The sequence below is a fragment of the Gekko japonicus genome, unplaced genomic scaffold (assembly GCF_001447785.1).
Source record: "Gekko japonicus isolate JY-2015 unplaced genomic scaffold, Gekko_japonicus_V1.1 scaffold814, whole genome shotgun sequence".
NCBI classification, from domain to species: Eukaryota; Metazoa; Chordata; class Lepidosauria; order Squamata; family Gekkonidae; genus Gekko; species Gekko japonicus.
Window position 1 is genome coordinate 303,100 of NW_015169799.1, and position 24,414 is coordinate 327,513.

Sequence of the window (24,414 nt, forward strand, 5' to 3'; positions counted from 1 at the left end):
AAGTCAGATTATTCAATGGGGCATACCCCCAGAATGTGTTCATAAGATTGCCCTGATAATGTGCAGTCCTAAACAGCTCTTTGACTTCAGTTGATTTAGAAGTATAGATCTCTTCTCAGGATTGCACTGCACTTCTTACATTACACTTGCTAACCAAATCCAAATGAAGAGATGGCAAGGGAGCTTTTATACCCTTGCCCACTGATTGCTCCATTTATTTCATCTGGGGGGGAAATTCAAATTATTCATCATTCCTCTAACAGCATTACATCAGAATGATTTCATCTCAGGTGGTGGTGACCTCAAATAAAACTCAGTGTCAGTTAACAGAAGCCAGAAAGTCTTGGGTTGCATGGAATGTGAGAAAAATGAACATTGTTGGCAATGGTACCTTTATATCAATGCATACCTGAGAATTTAGCTTTTTCAATTGAGACTGCGTCCTCTTGTTAATTCTCTGCAGTGCTTCTTTCTCTTCATTAAGTCTTTCTCTATCAGATCTTTCTTTTTTAAAATCTTCTTCATATATTTGAACCTACAAGTGGGATTCAATTGATTAATTCAGTGGCAGCACCCAAGTGTTCCAAAATGTAAGTAGCACAGACGTATGGTGGAATTCTATAAAAATATGTCCCTGTATCATTTTGGTAAATGTTTACAAAATTCATATAGACAAATGGTTTCCTGACACAATTCTTGGCAATTTCATAATGTTGCATGCTCAGTTTCTACATGCCTGCCATGTTATCTTACACCCACTTAGGTGCCTTAGCCTGAGACAAGGCCAGAGAAGGGAGAGGGTTCTGCTTGCTTCCCATCTCTGATTTCCTTGCTGCTGCTGTGCTTCTGCTAAGAAGTATTTGAGGAATGGAATGAAGAAATCTTCACTGGCCCTGATATTTGGTCTCCATCCCATTTCAGTTTTTGAGATGGTTGGAAATGAAGTACGAAGGCAAAAGGATGCTAGTAAGGAGAGTGAATCAAGGATTTTTCTTTGGATGATCAGGAACATGCTTCAGAAGACTGTTTTGGTGCAGTGGTTAAGAGTGTGCACTCTAATCTGGGAGAACCAGGTTTGATTTGTCACTTCTCCACATGCAGTTGCTGGTGTGACCTTGGTTCAGTCATAAGTTTTTTCAGAGCTGTTCTCTCAAGGGCAGTTCACAAAAGAGCTCTCTCAGCTCCACCTACCTCACAGTGTGTCTGTTGTGGCAGAGGGGAGGGGGAGGGGAAGGAAAAGAGATTGTAAACCACTCAGAGGCCTCTTCGGTTAGTAGTAGTATGTGCACACTAGACAGCTTCCGCCATCGAGTGTACTTCCAGTTTGGTGTAGCCGTTAAGAGTGGTGGATTCTAATCTGGAAAACCAGGTTTGATTACCCATTCCTCCACATGCAGCCAGCTGGGTGACCTTGGGTCAGTCACAGTTCTCTCAGAGCTGTTCTCTCAAGAGCCATTCTTTCAGAGCTCTCTCAGCCCCACCTGCCTCATAGGGTATCTGTTGTGGGGCGAGGATGGGAAGGAGATTGTAAGCCACTCTGAGATTCCAAGTGAAGAGCGGGGGTATAAATCCAACTCTCCTCCTCCTCCTCCTCCTCCTTCCTAGCATTTCCATTGGCATTAGATCAGTGTTTTTCAGGGACTCCCCTGCACAGATGGAAGTGCTAGCAGAAGAGGGAGTATACTCTGTGACAGAGGCTGTCTAGTGCACGTGGAATACATTTATGAGATCTGTATAGCACTCTATGGCAGCCTGTATAATCTGTATAGCACTCTAATAATCTGTATAGCACTCTATGGCAGCCTGTGTTCTTATATAATTTAATAGTTATGTACCCTGGAGCAAAAAGTTGTAGTTTTGTGTCTGCTGAAACCTTTTTTGTTTGTTTGGGTTTTGTTTGGCGCAACCCCAAAAAGGGGAGAAAAACATAATCCCATGCAAGAAAGGCAACCAAAAAGATTGAGACAAAGAAAAATAAACTAAAATATAGCTAAGCATGTAGTGCTAATGTACAAAATATATATAACATACATTCAAAAGTGCTAAAATATCATTTAATAACCACAATCCTATGGTTCTGTATAGGGCTATTTTTGGGCAGAAACGCACAGGAACGGAGTTCCGGCTGGCTCCCAAGTTGGCCACGCCCAACAGGAAGGCATGGCTCCACAAGAATTTCTCCTGTAAATGCTTCTTTCAATCATTTTAAAACATTTTTAAAGGTGTGTGCTCCTTTAAGCAGAGTGGAGTGCTGTAGTTGACTAGGGGGTTGGAGTAGGTGACCTCTAGGATACCATCTAACTCTGTGTAAGAGACTGATCTCCTCCAAGAGAGTTTTTCTGCCTAAGTGTAAGTTTTATTGATTATCAGAGTCATCACCCCCCCACCTGCTGGCTTGTTATCAGAATTATTGCTTTGGCTGGCAGAAGTGATTAACTTGCAGCAGCTGAGAACTGTCATCTAAAGTGGTTGACACCTTGCAGTTTAGAGATCTATAGCCCTACCAGAAAAAAAATTGCCCCACAAGCCACAAAATCCTGGATACCAGCCTGATATAAAGACAAATGTCTAATCACATAAATACAAGTTAAAAGGTACAAATTATATCCTTATACAAGAACCAATACCAAACACGTTTCAGCTAAAAGCCTTCCTCAGTGGTAAAATTCAAACTGAGTGCTCCATAAATTTATCAAAAATATACATAAAACTCATCGTACACAGAATGGACCTAAAATGAAAGGGGGTAGAGGGAGAAAAATAATTATCTATGTGTCTGCTAAGCAACAATTTTTAAAAAATTTAAATACTTTGAAATATATGGAACTGGGATAACTACCTTACTCACGCTGAGATGTGGAGAAAGTGGTGATAATATTCTTGAGATCAATATGTATGTACAATATCAAGATATTGAGATGAAACATATATGTACAGTATCAAGATGTACAATATTTCATATGCCCATGGATCTAAAATACACACATAGCAACTGATAGTTTCCATCCTTATCACCTGAAGAGAAATTTACCTTTTTCTCAGATGTTAAGGATTACAAGAAATGGCAGCCATGATGTAGATTTTTATAGACAAGCCAACATCCTTATGGAATGTGATATTTTACATTAGCACTAGGTGTGTAGCTATATTTTAGTTTCTTTTTCTTTGTCTCAGCCTTTTTGGTTTTGTTTCATTCATGTGATCCTTTAAACTTCAAGGAAGATGGAATTAATCTTTGGATCACTCTGGAGGCCAGTTCCTACCGCCTTGCACTCAGCAAATGTTTTTGCAGCTATCCTCTTTAAAGAGTAAAATACTGACCAGCAACATATAAGTAGTCAGGCTTAAGTTAAAACAATGTGATTCATTACTCATTGCAGACATCACTTTGGTACTAAAGTACTGTCTTCTGTGGCTTCTGGACAATCTTCTTGAGATGTGCAGCCTATCCTAAAAGTTTCCAAAAAATTCTATTTGATATGCTCAAGCTATCTTCTGACAACAAATATGAAACATACAACTCTGGATTTTTATTGCTATGATGTTTGCTAGCCCAGAAACCTGTTCTGACATTATGATTCCAATAACAATAATAGCAGCAATGACTCCAGTACTTGGCAGTTCAAAGCCACCAGCATGAAGTTCACGGAGAATGGACATCTAGAGAAAAACAAATAGGCATGATGGAAGAATGGCAGATCTCTTCTTCAGAGCTGCACTGGGTCCAGCACTGGCTGACAGAGGATGGAGAACTTCATTAATCTATTACTGGACTTAAAAAAAACACCCCAAAACCTGTCATCACTTTAGGGCATCCATCAGTCATGAGGTCAAGAACAAATGAAGCACACTGATAATTTATGCTAGATGTTTAGGAGATTTTGTTCACCTTGTTCTCATGACTGAATTTATGACATTTATACTTATGGCTAGTTTTCTACCAGTTTCTAGGTCTTGAAGGAATTCTCCTGCAGGCTATATTCTTTGACCACCCACCTCCAAACACAAACCATAGTAAAAGGGGAGGACAGGAAGAATGCCAATATTTTCCCCTTTTATAGTATCCTACCAACCCTTGAGACTATCGTAACTTATGACAGCTCAGAAAATTAAAGAAGCCATTACGTAGAGTCCTTCTAGCACAGAATTGGAATCTTCTGTTCTGCAGTGTGCACTGTGAACTCCATGGTGCACATAAAACTAGAGAAAACATATTTTAAAAGAAAAAGATTTAAGTGCCCTCAGAAGAATTTGTGAAAGGGGGTGGGAATGATATACTCTGTTTTATTATGTGTACAATCCATTACTGCACAATCAAATTCAAGGTTTTACCCTTTTGCATGTGGCATGCATTATGTGCTAGAGTAAAATCTGGCTCAGTCCTTCAAACGTGACAGAAACAAGTATTTTAGTTCATGTGTCTCCCTATCACACACATTTGTGTTTCAACATCTGATTCTAACAGTGTCCAGAATGACAGACTTTACAATTCAGGTTAAAAGTACTGGACTTCTAAACTGATGGAGTTCAACTATAAAAGGAAACTCATGGGGTACATCTTTTTCCTGAAGTTTAGCATTGCATAACAGATTAAATCAATCTTCTGCTCCACAGATTTTGGAGCCACTGTAAATAACCTGAGGACACTTCATCTTTTTTGTTTCTCTCCATGTTCTTCTCTGCTCTTAGGATAATGAACTATATCTTACAAGAACAAGATTCTCTGTAGTGAAGTGGTTATGTCAGACTAGGATCTGGGAGACCCAAATCTGAATCCCCACTGTGCCAAGGAAGCTTGCAGGGTGACCTTGGCACAGTTACATACTCTCAGCTTAACCTACTATGACAGCCCCATCCACTTCTTTCCCTCAGAGGCAAGATTCTCCCTCTGTTTTTCCTTCACTTTACTGACTGAGCTGCCCTAGTAATGTGTTTTCTTCTTTGTTGAAGAACTCTGACTGTCTCAATCTGTCACAGTATGATATTTTGGCTGTTGGCTCAGCCCAGGAACCTGAGGGAAGGATCAGTAGTCCCCTTTAACAAACAACTTAAATGGCATTCAGGGCATTCTGCATCCTTCAGAGCTAACTCCCTGTTTGACTGGGTAGGGATTTTTCTTCTCCCTCTAAAAGATCTGTCCTGGCCCAAATGGGAGTATCCATCTAACTACCCACTTGTCCTTGCCAACTTTCCCCAGTTTTCCTGTCGATGTTAAACTGTTCTCAGTCAGGGCTGAATTCTGAAACTGTCAGTGCTCATCTCTTCTCAGCTAGGACTGAAATCAGACTGAATTCTCATTCGCACCCAGTTCAGAACTCTTACTCTGCTCAGCTGATGCTAACCAATCAGATCTATTGGAACAGCCTGTCACTCAAGTCTCTCTGTTTCTGTGATAAATTAACTCTTCACAGTCCTTTAGCTGTCTGTACAGCACTTCTAAGTGCTTTAAAAAGTGCAGTCTGCCACACCTACCTCACACAGTTGTTGTAAGTATAAAATTGAGGTAGGAGAATGAGTGATGTAAGCCATTTTGGATCCCATTGGGGAGAGGGTGAGATATAAATGAAATAAATAGATAAGATTCACAAGGAAAACTGTCAGATAAAAATGGAGAAGCAACACATGGTTTATTGTTAGCTATTTTACATGTGTAACTTTTGATAGGTGAGCATGGTCTTGTTATGCAAACATAAGAAAGTTTAGGCTGACTGGCTGAAAAAAAATGAGGTGAAGTAATTCTTTACATTTACAGGTTTATGTAAGAAACAACATCCGTACATCCCAAAACATATCTGAATGTGTCAGCCTTAAGCCAACTTTGAAACTTATAGAGGCTCAGTAACATGTTCCTTTTCAAAGCCTTTTTTTTAAGCCTCAGATTTTACCCTTGGGATTAAATAAATCACTACATCATTGCTTAGGTTAATACTCCATTCATTCATACCTGTTGTCTGAGGACTTCCATTTGCATCTGCATCTCATCCTGTCTACAATTTCTGTCTAATTCATCCACATTAGGGACATGTGAGGATACTTTGTGGTTGTTCAAGGCATCCAGAAGGGCCTATATCAATAAAATATACACATTATGCTTCATATTCATTACATAAAACGCATTCTTTAAGTACCGTTATCTTAGTTATGCACTGTAAACTAAACATAGTATATCATTAGTCGTGCTGTTATAGTAATAACTTGAAAACTAACAGGGTCCTATTGGGAGTCAGCGACACCTGAAGAGGAACATGAAGTTCCAAGGGAAGGATACTAAGAAAGGGGAAACTCTCCCCCCCCCCCCAGCAGCTAAGTTCTTGGTTTGACCAAATGTTGGGTTCTAAGGAAGATACCAGGGTCGCGATCACACGCACAATTAGCTGCACCATAGGCGCAAATGCTGGGTGGATTTAAAGGGCGCGATCAGACACGAACATCTAGGAAGCATCCCCGCACCCGTCGGCAACCCATTTTGCTCCACCACAGAAGCAGAGTAAAAAGACACTGGTGAAAATCCAGTAGTAAATGGGTTGTGACGGGCCATGGGTGGACTTTCCTATGTTTGATCACTCCAGCGCGCTCTCATGGCATCGGGATGGTCTGATCAGGACATCCCGACTCTGTGCCATTGTTTTTTCCCCCGTCTCGGTACGCGCATCATCACAAACTGTATAGGGAGACCTCAGTGTGGAGATGTGATTCATTGATCCCTCTTTGAAGCGTACTGGAAACAAACAGCAATAAAACCCAACAGACTCACTCATGGTTGCATCTGATCATGCAGTGGCGGGCTGTGCCTGCAACTTCCAAGGACTGTGTGATTGCGCAACCTGGGGTCAAATTCCTACAGAGCAAATAGTCTCGCTTCCCCCTGCTTTATCTTATGTATGTGACCGTGACCTAAGGAAGGGGAAACTCTCCTTAGCAGCTAAGTTCTCAGTTGAGCCCTCATTGATCCACACAAGAGCTCCACAGTTTTATTCACATCCATAGCACATAGCACTTTTGTGAACTTCAGTAGTATGCTAACTGCACCCTTTTATCCAAAACCCAATCTGGCCACAGGTATCTATGCTCTCATCATATTCAGTGAGATTACTTCAGTGTACTTTTATGTGGTGCTACCCTTGAAGACTTGAAAATGTTACTGTGTTCAATATGCAGTAGCTAAATTGGTGGCTGGCAACAGAATACTGCAAATATATTTCTTTTTAATTTTTTTGGTTTATGCACAGAAAATATTAGGGGTGGGCACAAACCATATGTTTGAAGTTTGGTTTAGTTTGTGGTTCATGGCTGAACAATGAACCAAACCACAAACTGATATGCTGGTTCGTGAACCGAACTGGTTCATATAGGCTTGTGAGCCATTTAAATTTTAAACCCCTGTTTTCTGCTCCCCATGAAAGTGGTACACAAAAGAAAGCAGGGGTTTAAATGGATCAGAGCCATTTAAACCCTTTGCTTCTGCTCCCCACTGCTTTGAAGCTCCATTTAACCCACTGGTTCTGCTCCCCCCAAAGGGGCAGGGAGCAGACCAGGACAGTTTAAATGGCTCCCAACCATTTAACCCTTGGGTTCAGCTCCCCACTGCTTTGAAGTGTGGGAGGGCAAAACTGAGCCACTTAACCCCTTTTACGACATTCCCCCCCTTCCTTCCTGCTGGCAGGGGAAAGCTGTGTTGTCCATCTGATTCACCACTTGTCCCCAATTATTAGTATTTTTAGAGGCTTTCTTTTTAATAAACCATCAAATTAATCATACAAAACCACTCTTTTTGACTTAGAAGATAATTTTTATTCCAGTGTCTTGCAGATACAGTAGGAGCAGTTGTTACTGCATATAGGATCAGTTCTTTAAGAGAAGATGGAATACATACAACAAAGTTTAACAATAACAGTTCTGGTGTATAAGCAATTCTATAGCCTATACCAGCTGAAATGCTTGCTACTATTACATTCCAATATTTTACAGCTTGCAAACACTCACAAATAAGTGATGAATTTGGGTCAGTATCTGTTTATAAACGAAGGCTGTGGTCACACAGCAAGGTAATTGTGATTTGTTCCCGGTATAAATTTTATCGAGAATATTTTTTCGGGTTGGGATGATCACACATCCCTCTTTGAACTGCAAGCATTCTGTGAAGAGACTCTGGGCACCATCTAGATGCTGCTGGCCCCTCTCTCTGCCGACCGCTCGCCTGCCAGCCCACTGCCCACCCAGCACTTCCTTCCCCCTGCCTGCCCATCTCCCCTCCCCAGCAACTTTCCACGCCGCCGGCCCAGTGTTGCTGGCAAGCTGGGTGTGCTCCCCAGCACTGGGAGCTCCCTCCCTCCTAACGCCACAACTTCAGGGACTTCTGGGGTGGGCTCCACAGCCCGCTTGCCTGCCAGCCTTCCCAGCACTTCCTTCCCCACCCACTGGCTTCCTCCCCCAGCAACTTTCCACGCCGCCGGCCCAGTGTTGCTGGCAAGCTGGGTGTGCTCCCCAGCACTGGGAGCTCCCTCCCTCCTAATGCTGCATCGGGGACTCCTGGGGCGGCCACGGACAGGACCACGAGCTCTGCACTGGATGTGTGCTTGAATATTTAAATATAGAATTTATTCAGCACGAGATTGCTCATGCGCTCAAAGGTGGAAGCTGGGGGGGGGGGACTTCATAGTGCAAAGAACAGTTAGATGACCCTAATCACAAGCATTGCGAGAGATGGCTGTCCAGATCGGCAAAATCGCGGATTCAAAGCGCAAGTACCCAGAAAGTACTTGATTTTCCCAGTGCAGGAAAACATGGTAGAGAACCAGGAGGATTGCACAAGTGTGCCCAGTGCGGCGCAGGAGGCGGATTGGTCCGTCTGATCAGCAAATTTAAATGCAAGAGGGAACAGCAGTGAAACCCGATCAAAACAACTGTGTGACTGCAACTTTAATGTAGGAAAAACAGAAGCTCTGTTTTTTAGAGGTTAATAAAAAAGACCTGAGGGCAGGCATGTTATATAGTCAAATGGGGGGGGGGTTTAAATACTTTAATATATAAGGAGTTAATATATCTTTATGTAATAAAGATATCTTCAAACATAATTATATTCCACTAATTCCTAGAAATCAAGCTAAAAATAGATACCTGGTCAAAATTGAATGTCTCATTTCTGGGCAGAATTGATGTTATAAAAATTTCTATAGTCCCAAAGATAATCTTCCTGTTTACTAATATCCCAATTATAACACAAGATAAGAAACTGCAGAAACTGCAAAAACTTTTAAATAGCTTTATTTGGAGTAATAAGAAACCAAAAATGTCTGACTACTGCACAGGATCAATGGTATAGCAGAGGTTTGGGCTATTCTAATATTACAATTCAATTATCCTGGTTAATCAAATTGATATAATTGAAATAGGACTCCTCTTTAACTCATATTGAGCAAACATATGTTAAAGTCCTATTTGATGTCTGGATTTGGCTCAAAAAAATTCGAGGCAGAAATTTTAAGTGCACGGACTCTAATCTGGGAGAACCAGGTTTGATTCCCCACTCCTCCACTCACAGCTGCTAGATGACTTTGGGCAAGCCATGGTTCTGTCAGAGGTGTTCTTGAAAAAAGCAGTTTCTGTCAGAGCTCTCTCAGCCCCACCTACCTCACAGAATGTCTGTTGTGAGGAGGGGAAGGGGAAGGAATTTGTAAGCCGCTCTGAGACTCCGAGTGAAGAGTGGGGTATAAATCCAATCTCTTCTCTTCTTCTACAGTCATAGTAATTTCATTATTGATGCATTGGTGCATACCTGGTGCTGATTTGGCCAGAAAATAGCACCTTCTATCTCTCCATTATCTTTTGTTATTAGAAATAAAATGTATATCTGATCATGACTAATGCCTTTAAACAGTGGGAAAACTCTCAGTGTGCCAGATACCATATACTAATATAGTGACTAACAGAGTTGTACACTTTGAAGCTGTGAAGTTGGTGAAGGAGGTTATCCAGTAAATCAAGTTTTATTTAAAAGAGAATGAACCTTTTCAGTAAATCTCTCTTTGAGAGAGAATGTCGTTAAATTGGTAAACCAATGGTGTCTGTCACCAAAAAGACTTTCTGATATTTATAACACCACAAAGCATTGTTAATTTTGCGGCAAAGATAACACTACTTTTTCTGTGTGGTGTGAGCAAACATAATATTTCAAGAACAACACAGACTAACAATTCATGTCTGGGCTCAGTTCAAAGTGTTTGTTAAAATATATGGGATCAAAGAATGTAAAGGACTGTCTATTGCCATACAAATATGCTCAGCAGTTAAGATTGGAGGCCGTTAAGTAGCTCCTTTTGTGCCTGAGACAAGAATATAAAATTGCCTCCCTTATACTTTCATAGTAGTTATTTTGGTAAAAATAATAAATAACAAGAGTAGTAACAGCACAATGTTTATTTCAGTCTCACTATACTTTTTTCTATGCCCCTCAGCTTTGTGCACCCAAGGAAAGCACCTCCCTTGCCTTGCCCTGGTTATAGCTCTGGCCCTTATTGTGTTCTCTAATAACATGGTTTTAATGTTTTGTTGTTGCAAGCATGTTTGTATGTGTGTGTTTTAAAAAAACTGGGAGTGGAGATAAAAATAATTAAAATAAGATGCTTAAATTTTTTCCCGGTCTGATTTTGGAACACAGGCACCCAGGAAGAGATGCTCCTTTGTTCTAATGATAGTTCCTAGGTGAGTCTTAGGAGGAAGCCTAAGATGTCCTGTTCTGTTTCTCTTTTAATGACACTCATAGATTTGCAGTACCTCAGTCCACAGGTCCCCATAAACAACAGCAAGCTACACAGAACTGCATACTAGCTTCATAGCTAAAGAGAGGGCCTTAAGATCAGAACAGGGGTGCAAATTCAAAAAGTCTTTGAAATTTATTTTGAAGCTATAACTGCATTCTCAAGCTTTATGCAATGTGCACATCTGAACTAGTGTAAGCAATATATGTACTTCCTATGCCTACATAATCACACTCCAGTCACCAGATTTAATGCTCTATTAGGCCAAGAGCAGTGATGCTCTAGTTGCATAAATATTGCCTTACTGTTGCAGACATAAACACATGTGGCTGAAATCTAAGAACTGAGAACCTTCAAAGCAAATGAAACACAACTGCCTAGATGACCTGGGACTGTTCTCCATTTGTAGTGTAGATATACAGAGAGAGACAGAGAGGGAGATGTACCACTTCATTGTTTGTCTGCTGAGTTTTCACTCATAAATATCACTCGAGCACAAAAGTCAGAAATGCGGAATGTCTAAACATATGTTTCGTGTTCCTTAATCCAGGCACATCAAAACAGAAACAAATGTATAAACATCTAGATCCGATCACTTACCACAGTTGCCATATGTTTTCCGCGCATAAATAATCCAATTCTAAGTGGTTTAGAACATTCTAACGTGGTAAGATGAGCAATCTTAGATTTCACTTGTTTAAAACAAATTTCTAAATTCTCTTGGTGGGTAAAAGGGTGGGGAGTGAATGAGGGAGCAGTACTACTTAAAGGCTCAAAAAGCAACAAAAAAAAGCACAGAGAATCCAGTATGTATTAACTTTTTAAAAATAGATTTTAAGGTAATCACATACCAAAATTGTAGTACTCACCTTAGAGCTCATATTTAATTTATATCCCATATCTACTTTTTTATCCTGTTTGATAATGCCCTGAGCAATGACAAATCAGCACTCTGAGGTACATATATCTACTAATTTATTATCTATTTGAACAATTTGAGTGATTCTTTTAAAAAGTCAGTGTGAACATAAGAACATAAGAGAAGCCAATGTTGGATCAGACCAATGGCCCATCTAGTCCAACACTCTGTCACACAGTGGCCAAAAATACCAGGTGCCATCAGGAGGTCCATCAGTGGGGCCAGGACACTAGAAGCCCTCCCACTGTTGCCCCACTGTTCAGTGTGGACTGAAGTCTATTACATTGTTGTATTTGTCCACCAAATGGCCATAACCTGCCTTGATGGGCAATTATATGTAGAAATGGGTGCTACTGAGACTGCAACTTCAAAACCAAATCTACAGCACTTGGGCTGGGCATCTGCAGCCCAGGAAACAAAATTTAGAATCCCATCAGTCTATTCAGAAGTGGTAGAGGAAGTATTTAATCAGCCCCACCCCCAATTCACTTTCATAAGCATACTCCAGCTTTTTGCTCAACATACATGCACAATCTCAAGCTCTTTGTAAACATTCTGTTGTATTACCAAAGCCTTCAGAAACTAGAGGAGGTTTAGACTCTGTGGTTTTTAAGAGGTTTGTATGCAACACTGTTCAAAAGGACGAACTAATACAACATTTATCCACATTGGTCCCATCTTCCCTGGCATAACTTTTGGGGTTGGGTAAAAGAGGCCCCTTCTTCCCTCTTTGGCCACTGGAAAAGCTGGTAGGATCCAGTCCAATGACTTTGTAAATTCTAATAAACTCAAGACACTTTTATGTTTAAATGTTCCCCTAATTCTTTCCAAATCAGAACCTGACTTCAATATGTTTCATTAATCAAAGATGCTTGCAATGAATGTGCATAAAATCTATTTTGGCTTTTACTATTACCATGTGGCTTACACCTGGGGGAGACGTGCTGTGTGAGGGGATTTGGTATCCAAATAAGCCTTTATGTCACAATCAGAATCATTTTTTTCTTTCAGCTTCTCCTCTCCACGTCATTCTCCTGTCCATTTTAGGTAGATTTCTATATCCTTCATTGCCTCAGTTTCTCTACCCACTGCAAGTTCTTGAAGATACCATGATGCCACACGTATACTGAGAACTTTGATGCAATCACAACCACCAGTTAAACTTGCCAAGACTGAACTCTACATTTACGTACAAGTTGAGCTACCTTGCTGAATCACATCAGTGTTGATGTATAAATTTCAGTTTTAATCAACCAGAAAGAGCAAGGGATGTTAGGTAGGAGGGGATGCTAACTAGGCAGACACTAAAGAAAATAAACATGTCCTTAACGATGCAGTTTTGAACCCATCTAAAATAAGGCATCCCTGGTCTTCTTCCGTACATTTCTGCTCATTCAGTACAATCTCCAGCTGAGGCCTTGATCTGCCTGCCCTTTTTCTCAGAAATGAGTCAGGCAGTAATGCAGAACAGGGCGTTTTCAGTCATGTTGTCCCAGCTGTGGATTGTTGTCCTCCTGGATGCTTGTCCAGTGCCAGATTTGTTATCCTTCCAGTACTGGGGAAGACTTCTTTATTCTATAAGGCTTTTAGGTGCTGTCTCCCCGACCCTGATCCTGAAACCTTGGAGCTCTCTTTCATTTGGATCAATCCTGGCTTTATTTTTGCAGTTTGTGTTAGATCGTACTAACAAAGGACTCTTAGAGTGATTCAGCAAGTGATTCAGCTTTATTGGAAGTAACGAACAAGCACTCAACTCAGTAAGAAACCAGAACAGAAAACAGTGGGAGCTTATGCTCCTTTTAAACATAACCGGGCTAATGTAGCCACGCCTATTTACAAATAACAACCAATGAGATTGCTAGAATAAAGACCAATGGGAGTCTTTCCCTCCTAGGGAATGGTATCGTTCTGATTGGTCGCTGTTACGAAGCGACCAATAGGAAGTTCGCTCAGAGGAGCCCTGGTCTGGCTTGAAGCTTAACATGGGAGTCCTATGAGGTGATTCATGTAATCATTTCAATACATTACAGTTTGGATTTTAATTCTGCCAACTCCTGGATGGAATGGCAATTGCTTTCATGCCTCTTGTTGCCGATTTGATTGTTCATAGCTGTTTAATAGTCTGTTTTTCAAGAACTTTATGGGAGTAGGACAATTTTGTAAGTTGCCCAGGAACCCATTTGCTGACTGTGTATACATTTTAAAATAAATAAATAAAGCAAAAGTGTGCTGCTTTATAAAGGACCCTTCATGTTATATTTCTAACCAAGCAGACTGTTTGAATAGGGAATTCATGCCAAATAAATTAGTAAGGCTGTGTGCAAATGCATCCTTCCTCCATGGCTGGGTTTTCATACTTAAAGGGGGGAAATCCTGGTATACATTGGTGGAGATCCCAGTGACCCGCCTCTTGCTCTGTCTTCTTAAGCTAATTCCCCCAATTAAGTAGAACACTGCCTCTATGGGCAACAACTTGACATGGGAATTTTTAAGCAGCATTTTGGTCTTTTGTTATTCTTTAAGGTGCCACTGGACTTTTGTTTTCCATTGCAACAATAGATTAACACGCTACCTCTCTGGGATTTTTGGCAGCAGTCACACACTGAGTATGTGTAATTCAGCTGACAACATCGTTCTGGAGTAAAGCTGCCAGCTCCAGGTTAGGAAATACCTGGAGATTTTGGGGGGTGCAGCCTGGGGAGGGTGGGGCTTGGGGAGGGGAGGGTACAATGTCACGGAGTCCACCTTCCAAAACAGCCATTTCCTCCAGATGAACTGATCTCTTTTGCCTGGAGATCAGTTGTAAACCCAGGAGTCCCCCAGCTACCACGTGGAGGCTGCCCACCCTGTTCTGAAGGTCCGGAACTACCCTGTCTGTACAAAATCCTAGAAGGACTACTGGTCTGATCCAGCAAGCTCTTATGGTCTTCTTACATTCTTATGCTCAAAAACAGCATCTGATGGAGCATGAGGGATTGTCTGATCCATGTTCTACAGTGTTACAACCGCTGCTCCTCAATTTAAGACTTTACTTTGGATCTTGAGTTAGAATTCTCCAACTGGCAGAGTTAAATCTAACAATTCTCTTCTTTTTAGCCATCCCGTTAACCCACTCTGGGTGGGGAATGACTCACCCCTACTGCCAAATTCTCTGCTGAAGGAATTGAGGAGAGGGAGGAAAAAATGATCTCCACATAGTGACACTCTATGACAGCCTAGAGCATCATCCAGAAGTGATATAACGTCTCATTCAAATTCTGCCTTTCCCAGGAAACCCGCCCCCCCCAAATTCCCAGCACTTTCAAAGTCAGCGTTGGGCACTCTGCTTCCTCCAACTAACCAGTCTTCCTCCACCAGAGCAAGGCTTCTCCCACCGGAGCAAGGCTTCTCTTCACTTTGTAGAAAGGAAGCATTGGATCAAAGGAATCGTGGGAAAATTGGCATGCAGATTGAAGTCTCAGTTGCTAATAAAATAACTTTTTAATGCTATAACAGGTTCCCCCCACACATACATGAAAAGTTACATTCATCCGGTATACATACAAAATTATGAAGTACGCATCTGTAAAAAAAACCCTTGATTTGTAAAACTGAGTGATAACTATATTATTCCATAAAGCACAAATCGCATCAAATAAGGCAGAGGGATTTTCTATAACTTATTTTGCATGCATGGTTGGCAGTTCTGCCATCCTCAGATTTTTCAGAATTTTTAAAAAGTAAAGGTAAAGGTTCCCTTTCTCGAAAGCCAGTCGAATCCGACTCTAGGGTTGCAGTGCTCATCTTCGTTTCAAAGCCGAAGAGCCAGCGCTGTCCGAAGACGTTTCCGTGGTCATGTGACTGGCATGACTAAACACCAAGGTGCACAGAACGCTGTTACCTTCCCACTGAAGTTTTTAGTCATGCCTTAAAAAGGTTGCCTTGTGAGTAAAAGTACAACTTCATATGCCTCTTCTTTCTTTTTGAATGCTAGCTTGTGAAATTTCATTTTCTTTCTTCATCCATAGTGCATTGTAAGAATCTATTTGTAATTTTACTAGTAATACTAACATTTTTATTTTACTAATAGCAATGTGTATTTTTCCTGTCTAAAGTTTTGTGTCTTGTCTCTAGTGCAGAGCTAGTTTTCAAACTGAGATAGAGTGAGCTATCTTTTCTGTTTCCTGAGGAAGTGCTTGTGGTTTACCAGGACTTTTTTTTTAAGCCATTGCATTATATTCTTGCTCTTGCTGAAACTATGTTCATTAATCTCAGTTCTTGGCTTTATTCCTTTTTACAATTTTTGAGAAACATATGGCATATCTGTAGTATACAGTTAGGGGGCATATGTGGACAGGAAGAGTTGCTGCACAGGCAATTCCCTTCCCTGCTCCAACAACCAAGGTTGTGTATATACACAAGGCCTGGAACCATTGTACTCTAAATCAATGGTTCCCAAACTCCGGACTAGGGACTCCAGGAGGGGTCCGTGAATCTGTACGTGCAGCACACATTGACATTTGGATCTTTTTGTCATTATGTATTTTCTCAATCAACAGGTAATGATAGTACCACTACTATTATAGAGGAGGTCCATGCATTTTAAAAAAAAATCTTTAAAAGGGGTCCTCATAACTAAAAATGTTGGGAACCACTGATCTCAGAACTTCCTATCAGCTGTTTGTGGCTAAACTGGGGTTTATTCTCCCCCTTCATAGTTTAGCATTTCAAACATCACAGTTTCTGCTGCTGAGAATTGTAAAGTTGTGAGAGTTTGATCAAGGCTATTTTTTCTAGTACAATGAATTATATATATGATTTCTCTCAATACACACACAGCCATATTAGAGGATCAGCTTAAATGTTTTAATATAGCATAGATCTACCTTATATTGGAAAGTTGCATTTCAATATAAAATATTAGGAGTGAAATCTTAACTATTTGTTATTAAAAAGAAGCAACAGAAAAACCTCTGTGTTTCTTTGAAGACAAAGGTTTTCACGCTGAACAGTCCACCAACATTTCTCTGTGCTTTTACATTTATAAGGAAATACCACATGAACTGAAAGCACATTGCAATGTGTGCATCATGTAGGATGACACTGATTCTTATTCTCCAAGCAGATCCAAGAAGTGCTATCAGGATCATGGAAGTCACTGCTACCTCATGCACTGATGTGTGTGTGTGTTCTTCACACAGTATTTAATTTGTTCAATCAGGGACATGTGCACCAACCAATAACTGTGTAATCTTGTGGGGGAAATCTGTTGGCCATGCAGCACATTTGAACCAGTCATTAAACAGAATCACAGAATCATTGAGTTAGAAGGGACCTCCAAGGTCATCTAGTCCAACCCCCTGCACAATGCAGGAAATTCACAAATATCTCCCCCCCCCACTCACACCCTCAGTGACCTCTGTTACCTGCCCAGATGATGGCAAAAAACCTCCAGGATCATAGGCCAAACTGGCCTGGAGAAAAATTGCTGCCTGCCTCCAAGGTGGCATCAGCATTTCCCTGGGTGTGTAAGAAATGTCCTAGTACTACTTACAGATCCACTTAAGTAGTGCAGCTTTACAGAACTGAAACAGTGAAGTTAAAATATCTTGTAGAAGCTAGGAAATCACAAGTGGTATCTAAATTTCCTGTCACATAAAGGTTTGCAAAAATCAGCATTTCACTGAAGAGTTAGTGGGTAAAATAGCATGCAAAAGAATCTTACAAAATACAAAAGATAATGGGAGAACAGGGAGATATCTGATGAAGGATGAGAAGACTGTCCATAGAGCCAACGGTACACTCAGAAGTGAGATCCAAATCTGCAAACATACCATAGATATAGGTGATAAAGGTCCAAAGGATGTTTATTGATATAAAGCTCCCATTTTATATTTTACATCACATGAAGTGAGAAGCAGGTAAGTACTGATGAAAAGCCAGAGATCCCTGCCTGCTGTGGAGGAAAAATAACTCTCCCTTATAACAGTCTTCTGTCTGCCCTACACCTATGGATTGGAAGTGAGAATAGGGCTGTCAGCTCCAGGTTGGGAAATTATGGGAGGTTTCGGAATGGGATTTATGGAGGGACCTCAGTGGGGTATTAATGCTATAGAGCCATAGAATAATGATTCTATAATTCAATGACTCTGCAGAACTGTCAAACTCAGTTGTTACAAGGGTCAGATCTGACATAAATGTTACTTTGTCAGGCTGGGCCATGTGTGCCATAAAAAGTAATGCCAGGTACCAGAGATATAAACTTTACAACTGATTACCCCATTAGCAATTTTTAAAATTCAAAATACAAACAAAAGCAACTGATTCCTAGCATTGAAAGCAATTGATTTACTGAGGAATGCACGAAAGCCCTAATAAATGTATTTAATCACATGCAAGACTAGGTTTTTCCCAAGGGGGATATCTTACATTTCCATACAAATTAGTTAGTTTTTATAGAGAGAGCACTTTTAGGAGACAAGGTATCTTCCTTGCAAGTAAATAAGGTAGTTTTTTCAGCATGCACATCCCAAATGCCCAGCCCCAGCAACTGAGCACAACTACAATCCATCTCTCACTCTTTGTTTCCTCTCTTCCCCCATCCTACTTCTAAGGTTCTCGAGGAGGCACACTGGACTTCACCCTCAACTGCCCCGTCCCCACCACTACCAACCTTGTAAGGTGGGCCAGGCTGAGCAACCGGCCCTGGGTGACCCATACGACAGGGTCTTGGCTCAGGAAGAGGGGAGGTCTAAACCTGGCTCCCCCCCCCAGGTTTTCATTGTTCCTACATTTCCCACAGAAGCAAAGGGGCTAAGGGAAAGCCTGATGGAGAGGCTGTTTCCAAAACCTCCAGGGGGCACTTTTTGTCCTATCACAACCCCTTTTCCCTCATGGGGTGAGAACAGGTGGGGGGAAGAAGGAAGGCCACCACCCCCACCCGCCCTGAAACTCACTCTGCCTCCCAGCTCCATGGCTGTTCAGATGTGCTGCAGCAACAGTGGCGCCCCTTTTCCCCTTTGCTCCTCCACTCACTTCTGAGCCCGGGAAATCTTTCTCCTCAGAGCAACATGCACAAGACAGCCCAGTTGCCTCCCAATCCGCGCACCGGCCCTCTGCCTTTTCCCCCTGCTAGCCCCATCCCTTCATCAGCAAGCCACAGATCCACACATCCACTCTCGGCATCCCCACTCACAGTCGCTATTTTAAAAAAACCCCAAAGCCGGTTGGTGTGGCAGTGGCAGTGCCAGCTGCTTGGCTCTGCCACCCATGCAGTGGCTTCATCAATCCTCACTGAGCTGTGCTCAGAGGAGGCAGGAGGGGGAAAACCATGCCTCCTCTTTCTCCGCCCTTGCTGCTATTCCCTCCACACTATTTTACCTCATCCTCTTAGTTCCATCCCCTAGCCATTTCCTCTCTGTTTCTTGACAGCATCAACCACACACCTCACAGCGTATGCCCATTTGTCCCCCCCCAACAGCCTCCTGCCTTCCCTCTCTTGTACCAATTGCTCACAGGCTGGATAAGAGCCCTGGATGGGCCGGTCCCTGACCGCAGCCCATATGTTTGACACTACTGCTCTATACCTTTTTCTTCAGGGGAACCAATGGAGATCAGCTGTAATCCAGGAGATCTCTAGGCCCCACTTGGAGGTTAGCAACCCAAAGTGGGAATTCATTCTACCACTATGCCCACATTAACACAGCAGGTAGCAGAAAAAAGAAACTTTACAGTCCAATATTGCCAAACGGATTTATGTACTATGCAAGGATTTCTAATCGATAACAGAAATACTGAAACAAGAATTATTCATACCTTGTTGAGGCGATTAATTTCACATTCATAATGTATTTTCTTTGCATTTGCCAAGGCAGTTTCTTCTTTCAGAAGCCTGTTCTCTTCCTTAAGGGTTTCTTTGTCTCTCTGGAATGTAAAAACACATAGATATGCTGAAAAAGTGCAGATGGTTGCATTTCTCAGGGTTTCCCCCCTCAGAAAGACTGCAGTCTGACAGTTGTGATCTATTTTTTTATTATTCCCAGTGACAAAATTTTCAGAAAGAAAGCAACACCAAAATTGATGGATAGCTCGTCCCAGATATTCTAAAGCCATTGATGACCTTTTGGGCTCTCTTGCGGCACATATAGCCCATAAAACTATATGAGGTAGCCAAAAAATATAGAGCTGATCTGTTCACATCTATAAATACCACCCTGAAGGCCTTGTTGTTAGAAGATATGCCTGTACAAACCCCCCCCCCCAAGAAAATATCAGTGACTGTCATGGATGGAGTACCATAGCAATAACATCTTGTAAAACCGTAGCAATAACATCTTGTAAAATTATCATAATCCAAGTACCACTGTTCCAAAATGGTGGGGGTGGGGGAGATACATGAACTTCACTGGGTATGACTGCCAATTTTTGCAGGTTGCTGTTGCCAGTAGACAGTGACAGGAATTCTGCCTACCATAATGGTAGACTGGGAGTTTATTGAGTCTATGGGATAGCATTTTGGAAGCCTCTGACAAAATAATCCCCTTTATGCAGTCTAGAAGAGCCTGGTGGATGGTCGTCTCATAAGTGCCATGGGATAGTCTTCATATGACTGACTTCCCCTCCATCACTTAAGTCCCTAGCAATAGTAAAATACAACACAATGGTAGCTCTGGCTCTATTGGAAAGCACAGAAAACCTGCATGCTTTATTTTAATGCTATTGTACTAGTAAAAAAGATGACTTTGCGTATATCCCTGTTGGGAAGACTACCAAAGAAATCAAAGGGAGAGTATCAGTTAATCCATCACCTGTCGTATCCCCATAGGGATTCCATCAAATTTCTGAGGATCTGGCAACGGCGCATTATGCCTCTTCTGATAAGGCAGTTTCGATGACCTCATGCTGTGGACAAGGTGCCCTTATGGGCAAGTGTGATATAAGTGTTCTGTTTACTACCAATACATCCTGATGATTTCAAATTATTGGGTTTCACCTTTGGTGGTTTGTTTGACACTGACAGGTTGTTGCTGATGTGCAGCCTTTGAGAAGTTCAGCACTTTGTTGGAGTGGGCATTTAGACAGCATGTAAATACCTCAAATGCGGTTCATTATTTAGATGATTTTTTGTTTGCAAGCCAGCCAGGGACAGATGAGTGTCAGTTGTTTATGTTGGGTTTTCAGGACCTTGCTGCGGACTTGGGTGTGCCTCTTGCAGAGGAGAAAACTGAGGGTCTGAGCTTGGTTCTTTCCTTCTTAGGTGTTCAGATTGATTCAATCAGGGAACTTTCTGTGTTGACCTGGGACAAGGTAGTTGAATTAGAGATTCTAGTAAAACACCCTGTGAGTCAAAGGAGCCTCATGCTTAAGGAGTGGTAGGTTTTGTTGGGGCGTCTGCATTTCACAAGTAGGGTTATGGCACCAGGCCACACCTTCTTGCACAGAATCAGTGGTTGTTTGAAAGAAGTATGCAGTCCACATCATAGGATTCAGGTTTCTGGCGAGATTAAGGCCAACCTTCATGTTTGGTTAGAGTTTCTGCAGAGCTTCAGTAGGGTGTCTTTCTGGTGTAAGGTTGTTTTGTTGGAGGTGTCCTTGCATATCTCTTTGGACACCTCTTCAGCAAAGCTTCAGCAGCTTGGATGGTGGAAGTCCAAAGTGTATCACACTTACGTGTGAAAGCATTGAAGGCATTAATCATTTGCTGTTTTACAGGGTGTGGCACAAGCCCGGCCATGACTAACATGTTGATTTGTGGACATTACATTGTGTATTGGGGCAATGAAGGGCCAGCTGCTCCAGCATCAGTTCCCAGCTAGGTATTGGAGATATGGCCTCTGTTGAATGGTTGGGGAAGAGAGGCATGCATTGGAGCCAGCTGTTACTTCTCCTTCACGAGTGCAAGAGCATAGGAGCACCTCTCCAGGTTGTAGTTGTGCATTTAGGCAACAATGATCGGAGCAACAGGTCAGTGCTAGTCTTGCTGCATGAGATCCTTCACAAACTTCAAGTTAATTACTGCTTGTTTCATGGTGTTTTGGTAGTTTGGTCCAATTTGTTGCCCCAGAGGGTTTGGAGGGGTGCCTCCTACCCAGCCAAAATGTAAAAAGCCAGGTAGTGGTTGAACAATGTCATTGGCAGGTCGGTGGTCTCTGGAGGTGGAATAGTTATTCCATACCTGGGGATCAAATTCTTGTTGCCGCATCTGTTCCATGGCGATGGAGTACCTTTATCGGCCAGTGGGACCGATATGTTTCTAGCTGATCTGCAGGGAGGCCTGTGTGGCCTTTTGGTGTGCGGTGGGTTGGTGGGGAGTTAAGCCAAGGCTAACACCCTCTGTTGGCTGGAAAGCACCAGCTAAGAAGTTATAATTGGCAAGTACCCTGAGAGCATCTGTGATTCATCTGGGTACCTATTGGCTACACAGTCTGGGTGACTTGGGGATGGCCTCCTCAGGGCTGAGAGGGGACACATGGCAAGCACTAAGGCTGTACAGTCTGGGGTGGGCCTGTGCTCCTCCTTCCCCTCTATGCAAACCAGGTGTGGGCCTGAAGAGAAAGGCTTGGGAAACATCCAAACCTGGATCTTAGCTGGGATGGGGCTGCCCAGTTTGAGAGGCTCGCTTAGCAAGCCTGTTAGAGCCCATGCTTTAAGAATGGTTAAGTTACAGATCAGTTGTTTGCTGATAATAATTCCTAGTTAAACCTAAAAATGTGTGTTGTATTGTCATTCAGGGTAAGGGGGCAAAAGACTGATAAGTGGGAAAGCACTGAAAGCTGACACAGTGCAGAGGAGTGAAAGATGGACTCCATTAGTGTTCCTTATCCTTATCCAGGATAGAAGAATCTGACCATAATTGCTCAGAAGAAAAAGCAAAGCCTGAATTTCAGAATCTCCTGCATAATAACTCTCCCAACTGGCTGGGGCGGGGGAGGGGAATGCAAGAAAAAGTGATAAAATAGATTAAAATGAAAGAAGACAGAATTTAAAAAGAGTAGATGAACAGGCAGGGCTGGTGAGAGATTACAACATATAGACTTCAACCACACAAACCAGATCAATGCATTACATATTGGCATCCAGGCATGTAAGTACTCACACAAAGGATAAAATAACATAGCCCTCCTACCATTTCCTGTAAGTACTGATCCCTTGCCAGGGCTTCCAGCCTTTGACATTCTTTCTGCACTTGGTGCCTTTCCTTTTCCAGATCCTTGACACTCTTTTGCATTATTTCACGTTTTGTTTTCAGTTCTGTGACCTGCGTGATCACAAAACCAAAGTTAAGATATACCAATTTCTCTCAAAACAATTTCACCAGGAAATATCAGCAATCAGTAACTAGTTGGGTAATACAATGGCCAGTGTGAGAATCTAAGGAATGCCTCAAGTTACAGACATACTGTTTTAGAGCAGGACTGGATGACTAGGGTTGCCAGGTCAACATTTCAAAAATAGGAGCCACTTCAGAGACCTAATGATAGTCTCAAGAAATATTACAAGGCTGTTCCGAAACTGAATTGTCTGAACTGTGTGCAGCAGTCACTCATTCAAATCTCACCTCAGTTATCAAATCCCACTGATTTAAGCAAGTAAGCCACCCTTTTTCATTCTCAGCTCCCTCCCCTTAACATTCCTCCATCTGCAAAGTGAGGGTATGAGCACTGGCTTACTCTGCAGAGCAGCTGCAAGGACTGTGGCAAGAACAGCATATTGTTATTATTAATGAATACATTTTATTCTACCCTTCCTCAAAGGAGCTCAAGGTGACATACATTATTCTCCTTGCCTTAATTTTTCATAACAACCCTGTGAGGTAGGTTAGGCTGAGAAAAAGTGACTAGTCCAACTCCTAGGTCACTCAGCAAGCTTCATAGCACCGTGGGATTTTAACCCAGATCCTTGTCCAGCACTCTAACCAGTACACCACGCTGACTCTCCAAAGAAATTTGAAAAGGTAGAAAATGGTGGTGATGGCGGTGTGTCGTCCTTTAAGTCAGGACAACCCACTTTTGGCTTGTGAGTCGGACCCACAATGTGAAGACCTAGAATGGGGGCTTCATTACATTTAATGGAACAGAAATGGTTTAGATAGGAAATGAACTAAAGTTTCAGTAAAGGAGATTTCAGTTGGTTGGCAACCCCTGCTTCATGCTGCTGTTCCATCATTGCCATTGGCATGATGGCATGATGTCACTTTTGGGGAAAGCCCAGAGGTGACATCATGCTGCTCTAGGAATCAGCACAAACTCTATTGTGTTTCCATAGCATTTCCAGTTATTCCTAGAGCAGCATGATGTCACTTCTGGGTTCTCCTTGGGCATGACGACATGCCATCACATTGACAGGCCATCCTCTGTCCCCACCCTCCCATCTCCTGCTTGGAATCAGCCATCATCTGGCAGCCCTATGGAAGCTTGCTGGGTGGGTAACATGCGTGACATGGCCAGTCACACAGTCTCAGCCTAACCTATCTTGCAGGATTCACTTATGTATTTATTTAAAACATTTCCATGCTGCCTTTTACCCAGCTCAGGATCTCCAAGGCAGCAGGCATTAAAGCATTTCAAATATTAAAAACAGCATTTAAAATACAAACATATAAAAATATTTAAAACAACTAAATGTTGCTATGAAGATAAAATGGAGAACAGAATTATGTAAGACACTTTGTGTTCCCAGTGGGGACAAAGGCATGGTATAAATGAAGTAAAATAAATAAATCCTTGCTATTCTGGCTAGTTTGGGTTATAACTTCAATGC

General features: G+C 42.0%; 1 protein-coding gene across 1 annotated transcript in view; it reads right to left on the reverse strand.

Moving 5' to 3' along the window:
• TNIP3 (TNFAIP3 interacting protein 3) overlaps positions 1-24,414 on the reverse strand; it is a 31,319-nt gene that overhangs the window by 3,158 nt on the left and 3,747 nt on the right. Inside the window, exons 4-7 of the mRNA XM_015417089.1 lie at positions 22,781-22,912; positions 19,471-19,578; positions 5,945-6,064; positions 410-535 (exon numbers count right to left, since the gene is read on the reverse strand). Coding sequence (XP_015272575.1) covers positions 410-535; positions 5,945-6,064; positions 19,471-19,578; positions 22,781-22,912 — 486 coding nt within the window. The remainder of the gene's footprint in view (positions 1-409; positions 536-5,944; positions 6,065-19,470; positions 19,579-22,780; positions 22,913-24,414) is intronic.